Source organism: Spinacia oleracea, chromosome 1 (genome assembly GCF_020520425.1).
Source record: "Spinacia oleracea cultivar Varoflay chromosome 1, BTI_SOV_V1, whole genome shotgun sequence".
Classification (NCBI taxonomy): Eukaryota; Viridiplantae; Streptophyta; class Magnoliopsida; order Caryophyllales; family Amaranthaceae; genus Spinacia; species Spinacia oleracea.
Window position 1 is genome coordinate 129,711,991 of NC_079487.1, and position 6,922 is coordinate 129,718,912.

At 36.0% G+C, this 6,922-nt stretch overlaps 1 protein-coding gene across 1 annotated transcript; it reads left to right on the forward strand.

The window, feature by feature from the left end:
* Nucleotides 1–4,627: 4,627 nt before the first annotated feature.
* LOC110802353 (V-type proton ATPase subunit D) lies at nucleotides 4,628–6,671 on the forward strand. Its single transcript, XM_022007812.2, has 2 exons — nucleotides 4,628–4,816; nucleotides 5,535–6,671. Exon 2 carries the CDS (start codon nucleotides 5,578–5,580, stop codon nucleotides 6,355–6,357), a length of 780 nt encoding a protein of 259 aa, XP_021863504.1. The 5' UTR covers nucleotides 4,628–4,816; nucleotides 5,535–5,577; the 3' UTR covers nucleotides 6,358–6,671.
* The last annotated feature ends 251 nt before the right edge of the window (nucleotides 6,672–6,922 follow it).

Consider the following 6,922-nt stretch of genomic DNA (forward strand, 5'->3'; position numbering starts at 1 on the left):
CCCTTATTTTCCCTTCTAAGATGTGCCATTCTATTAGACATGATCTGGCGTCCAGATATGATTTAAAATCCAGTACTTCCTTTGGGAAATATTTAGGAGTTCGGATTAGTGCAAACAGATTAAAAATTAGTAATTATGCTGATCTTCTTCAAAAAACTACAGATAGAATAAGAGGTTGGCAGGCAAAGCTTCTTAATATGGCTGGTAGATGCACTATGATTAAGTCTGTCCTTAATTCTTACCCTGTTTATTCTATGCAAACTTGCATCTTGCCAGTTACTGTCTTAAACATTTTGGAGAAAAGTTATATAAAATTTTTATGGAATAAAGTGGATAGGTCTAGATACATTCCACGGACAGTGTGGCATAATATTACTAAACCAATGAATACGGGAGGATTAGGTATTAGAAGTTTAAAGGATTGGAATTTAACTTTTATGGCTAAATTAGGATGGACAATCTTAACTCAACCACAAAAGTTATGGGTTAAAATTGTTTCTAATAAGTATCTTCGAAATGCAGCTTTTTTTGATGTTACTCCTAAAGCTTATAACTCTCCGTTATGGAAGGATATCCTAAAGGGGCGGGATATTTTAAAAAAGGGTGTTCAAATAGGAATTGGTAATGGTAAATCGACCTTGCTTTGGTATCATCATTGGGTTGGTGATGGGCCGATTTATACAATGTTAGCAGTTGATGTGCCAAATAATAAAGCTCATTGGTTTGTGTGTAATATAATTAGGAATGGTTCTTGGTATCTTAAGGATATAGAATATCTCTTACCAAATAATATTAAATTACAAATCCTAGCCACCCCACTTCCTCAATCCTCAAATATGGAGGATTTCATCAGGTGGACCCCATCCAAAAAAGGGTCATTCACCATAAAATCAGCATACAGACTTTGTACTCCCTCCCCTATCATTAATAGTTTCCCTTGGAAAGGTTTCTGGAAAGTCAAGGCTCCCTTTAAATATAAAATTCTAATGTGAAATTGTGTTAATGAAATACTTCCTGTTGCGGAAAAGCTAAACTATTTTATTCCTGACATAAGTGCCATGTGCAGCAGATGTTCTCAATCATCGGAAACTCACATTCATATTTTCAGAGATTGTGCGTCTTCAGCAATCCTTTGGAATTATATATTCCAAAGATTAAAGATTCCAGATAAATTTAATTTCCATCTTTTCAGCAACTCTTCCTGGACGGATTGGATTGAATATAACTTGAAAATTTCTAGTACGTGAATGGAAACTTCTTTTTATTACAGCTTGCTGGCATATTTGGAAGCATAGAAACATGGCAGTCTTTGAGAAGAAAATGGTTACATCATTCTCTATTTATAATTCCTTTTATGTGGATTGGCATCTAACTTCTGGTATTTTCAAGATAAAGGAAAAGGAAGAATGGATGAGATATATAACCCACGTCCTTCTTAGACTCCTCCTGCTCCTGGTTTTATGAAACTCAACACTGATGGGGCATGGAAGGGAATAGATGAGGCTGGAGGGGGTGGCGTGCTGAGAAGGGAAAATGGAGATTGGTATCTTGGATTCTCAAGCAAATTTAATGCCAAAACTCCATTGGTTGCTGAACTTTTGGTAATGAGGGAGGGGCTTACAATGGCAAAGGCTTTTAAGGTGCCAAAGCTTGAAGTGGAAACTGATGCTGAATCTTTAATTTTTATGCTGGATACATCCGGGTGTGAATCCTTATCCACATCACGAGCTAGCTGCTGTTATTTCAGATGCGAGGAACCAGATTAATGAGAATTGGGTGATTGTGTTCAAACACGTTCCAAGGCACAAAAACATGGTTGCTCATCACTTGGCAGCAATGGCAATGGAGATGGTTGTGGGACATGTCACCCATTTTGAAGTTCCAGCAAGGGCTATCAATGATTTTGAAAAGGATAAGGCTGCAATTGATAGGTTTGTGGGTGGGTCTTCCACTAATTAGTTCTGGTTCTGTTGGTTTGCTCTCTTAACAAGTTCTTGAATGAGTAATCTGATCTGTGGGGAGATCCTTTCTTTTGTAATGAATGTTAATAAGGTAGCTAATATGTGTGTTTATGGTACACTTTGGAACAGAGTTTTATTTTGGGTGGGCTTTGTTCCCTGCTACTTCGTTTTATACAGTTAAGCGAAGTGGGAGCTCTTTTGGTGTATGTATAACTGCTGTAACATACTTTAAGTAGTTTAATAATATTTCTCAGTTTTATGTTAAAAAAAACAATGTTTATGCATGCATGCGTGGTCGTGAAAGTAAATACTTCCTCCGTTTAGATATTTGAGATGTTGGTCATTTTCACGCATATCAATTCACAATTTTGATCGTTAATATCTTAAATTTTATTCAAGCAAAAATTATAAAAAATAGATATTTTGAAAATACACATTTAGACAAATCTAACAAGATATCACATGACTATGTTTTAGCTGACATATAAATTACCAACAATAGTATAAAAAGTCAAAACGTTACGAGTATTTTAAACGGAGGTGTAATTAATCTAAGCGAATTAAAGTAAAGAATACGGAGTACTTGAATTGACTTACTTTTAAAAAATTAAATATTGAACAATTAGAGGCAAATAAGGTAATTTATGAAGATATCAAATACTTCAAGAATTGGCTTATACTTCGTAGAAAAAAGATTAACTAAGGGCCAGCTTGTTTGGTTGATATGGGAATTTAATTCCCATAATTCAAGGAAAATTACCTCTCTTGTTAAACTCATGGGGACTTCCTTAAGCTGTTTGGTTTACAACATAGGAAGTAGAAATTCCCATGAATATGGACTAGGTAATTTATTTCTCATGTTTTGTAGGAATTTCACCTTCCCATGAATAACAACTTCTTCATTTTTTTTGTCAACCAAACAACTACCCTATCTATAAATTACCATAAATTTCCACTTCTCACATTTTTAATTGTCAACCAAACAACCCCTAAAATGTAGGAAGCGCGCTTAGTGATATAACACGTAAAGTAGGCACATATAATCCTCATTTACGACTGTAAAAAAAAGCCTCATTTATGAAAAATAAGCACAAGCCCGTCACGAATTTTTGACTATTAATTTCCGGACCAAGTTTTAAAATTTTTATTTTTGGGGGGACAATAGAGGTTTTTTTTTCTTTTACAGATAATACAAACTTTTTTTCCCTTTGACTTGAAGGATTATTCTTGCGTAGACTTGGTCCACAATAATATTAGCGTGGACCCAAAATCATTAATTTTCTCTAACACCATTTTTACACTCATAGTTACATTTATTGTTCATATACGGAGTATTAACTATAATAAATTAAACACCAAAATTCTTAGACATAGTAACCATTTTTTGAAGTATAGTAACCCTATGTATTTTTTTTTTGCTAGAAGTAATAATTGAATTGAACAAATAAGCGCAAAACTAGATTATGTCTACGAGGCCAAGCCAAATAGACACAATATGAGAAAAGTTTGACAACCAAGCAGGAAACTCCAAAGCACTAAAAGACTATTAAAGATTATAAAGCTTCAAACCATATAATCCTATATTTTTAAAAGCGAATTGTGACTTAAAATCACATTATTCAAGCACAGCATGTATCAACGACACTAATATGATATATTTTTTAATAATAATCCTAATAAAATGCCAAAATAAATTAGGAATAAATTGTTGACTTTATTTTAAATTAGGATTTTTTGTCATTTAACACCTTAAAAAAAACTAGTTTTTGTAATTTAACACCTTACTTATTTTTTATTGTTTTTAAACACCTTAAAAAACAAAAAAAAATTAGAAATCAACACCACTTCACAATTTTTGTTAGAAAAATCATTAGTTTTTAACTAAGCTAAAGTTCCCAAGGCATGATATTGTGGTAAACAACTCTTTTTACCATCAAATTATGCTTTGGAAGTTATAGCATGATTAAAAATCAACGTTTTTTTTCTTATGGAAATCGTTAAGCGGTGTTGGTTTATAAATTTTTAGATTTTTAAGGTGTTTAAATATAATAAAAAATAAGTAAGGTGTTTAATTACAAAAACTGATTTTTTTAAGGTGTTAAATGACAAAAAATCCTTTAAATTATGGTCCATAATAAATTAGTGTGGACCCAACTAAAGATGGTTGTGGGCCGGGCCGGGTCGTGCTTCGTGCCGAGCCCACGGGTCGTGGGCCTAACCGTGTCGGGCCCACGCCATGCCCACGTTGTTTTGTGTCGTGCCGGGCCGGGCCGAAAAATTAAAAATAAGGCCCAGGCCCGGCCCAAGCCCACGTGCTTTCGTGCCGGGCCGGCCCGTCGTGCCTAGGCTAATTTGACTAAATTTAACGTGCTTTGTCGTGCCGGGTCGAGTCGTGCCGTGCCTTGTCGTGCTTTTTCCAAAAAAGTAAGGCCCAGGCCCGGCCCACGGCCCACGACTTCGTGCCCGTGCCGGGCCGTGCCGGGCCGTGCCTTTTGCGTGCTCGTGCCGGGGCGTGTTTTTTTCGTACCGGGTCAGGTCGGCTTCCGGCCGGCCCGGCCCACAACCATCTTTAGACCCAACCCATTTAAAAATTCCTATTGACGGAACAGTTAAAAAAAATTTGGGTACGATTGAGGCACAATGGATGAAAACAGTAGAAGTTAAAGGTAGGAAAACACCAGACAAAAGATGAATTATTAAGTAAATCAATAATTTGAGTATAATTACAACGAAACTTAGAGCTTCACCGATCTAACTGCGACTCTTCTGAAAGAAAACTGCGGATCCTATCGCGTCAATTCTCAGGTAGCCGGCTATCAACTCACCGTTGATCTCCAATTCAACCCTATCTTCAGGTACTTTTCTCTTTCATCTCACTTCAACTAATTTTGCCCCCTTTTTTGATTTTGTGTTCTGGGTTCTTCCGAAACTTGAATTTTGATGATTTGATGTTTATGGGTTTGATCTCAAATATTATTGGGTTAATTACCGATCAACTGATGTAAAATTTTGCGCGATTGATTTTTAAGGTCTTCAATTTTTCAATGTTTGCAGCAAAGGTTAGTGCCTTCGATGTGACAGATTGATTAACTTGAGGGTTTGAGATTTTTAGTTTCAAATAATATTATATGGTTAGAATTTGAGGGAATTGAAAAATAAATTGTTAATGATTTGGGGTTTGATGATTAGTTCTTGTTTTGGGATTGATTGGTTTTGTTGTTTTTTAGTTAGGTCCCATGATTGATCGAATTGTTAGGAGGAGGTGAAATTGGATATCCTAACGTTGAATGTTATTCGTTTCGTCGACAATGTATATGTTTGAATTTGGATGATGATAGTTCTGGGTTTGATCAAGCATCATGTGATGATGATTTCAGGAACAGTTAGCCCTTGAACGTAGATGTATGTTACCCCCATAATTTTAACTAGAAGATATGATTAAGGAAGAAGATAAGAATGCAAGTATAGATCTTGGGTGATTATGTTGTTGGTAGAGTCGAAAGGTTTACAGTGTTGTCGAGAATTGAGTCCTTTGCTTATTTTTCCCTCAATCCTTTTATTTGAACAATGTAGGTCCTTTGAATCTTGTGGAGTTTGAATCTCTGTAAAATTCAAGATGTCGGGTTCAGGACAGCGCCTCAATGTCGTGCCAACTGTTACTGTGCTTGGGGTTATCAAAGCCCGTCTTATTGGTGCTACAAGAGGCCATGCTCTGTTAAAGAAGAAGAGTGATGCTTTGACTGTACAGTTCCGTGCAATTCTTAAGAAGATAGTCTCCACGAAGGAATCTATGGGGGATATTATGAAAACATCTGCTTTTTCCTTAACTGAAGCCAAGTATGTTGCTGGAGATAATATTAAACATGTTGTCCTTGAGAATGTCCAAAATGCATCTCTTAAGGTTCGTTCTCGCCAAGAAAATGTTGCTGGGGTGAAACTTCCCAAGTTTGAGTACTTCACAGAGGGAGACACCAAAAATGATCTTACTGGATTGGCTAGAGGTGGCCAGCAAGTGCAGCTGTGCCGCGGTGCCTATATAAAAGCCATTGAGGTTCTTGTTGAACTAGCTTCTCTTCAAACTTCGTTTTTAACACTTGATGAAGCTATCAAGACTACTAATCGTAGGGTGAATGCCCTTGAAAACGTTGTGAAACCGAGGTTGGAAAACACCATCAGCTACATTAAGGGAGAGTTGGATGAGCTGGAAAGAGAAGACTTTTTCAGATTGAAGAAGATTCAGGGTTTCAAGAGGAAGGAGGTTGAGAAACAGCTTGCAGCTGCTAGACTTTTTGCAGAAGATCAGGTTGTGGAAAAGATTTCTTTGCAGAGAGGGATATCAGTCAATGCAGCTCAAAATTTCTTGGCTGCTGAGAAGGACGAAGACATAATCTTTTGATGCAGAGGTTAGTCTATTCGGTTTTTACCTTACAGCTGTGTGGTTTCAGGTGGTTTGTTTGTAGAAGAAACTTCTCATTCTTTAGTTGAAGTAGCTTGTATGTTTCAAATAAAAGCATATGCCGATTTCTTGTAGAATCAATCGGAATTCGTTTATTTTTCAATCATCCTTTGAATAACTTTGGGTTCATATGCCATTGTGAATCATCCTGATTTATTCACCTTGAGAATTCTACTATGTATTTTCTGTTTCTTTCTGGTAAAAAGACGAAAGCTTTGTCATTGCCTTTGATCAAGTATGTCTGAGTTTATGGACATTGCTGTACATATGGCTTTGGCCTTTAATGTTAATTCATTTCTAAATAAGACAAGTTAGTTGAAATTCTTGAATGGAGATGTTCTTATTGCTTATGGGAGTAGTTGGTCGCTTTTATTTAAATTAATTACTTATGAATTTCATAAATATATCTCCTTTAGGGCCTTTAAACTCTCCAAAATATTACTCTCTGCAAATCTTTAGGAAGAACAGACCTCTGGTAGTCTTGAACTCTTGATTAGCTAAGTTT

Coding starts and splice junctions, on each gene's coding strand:
- LOC110802353 (XM_022007812.2), top strand. CDS start 5,578: ATGTCGGGTTCAGGACAGCGCCTCAATGTCGTGCCAACTGTTACTGTG.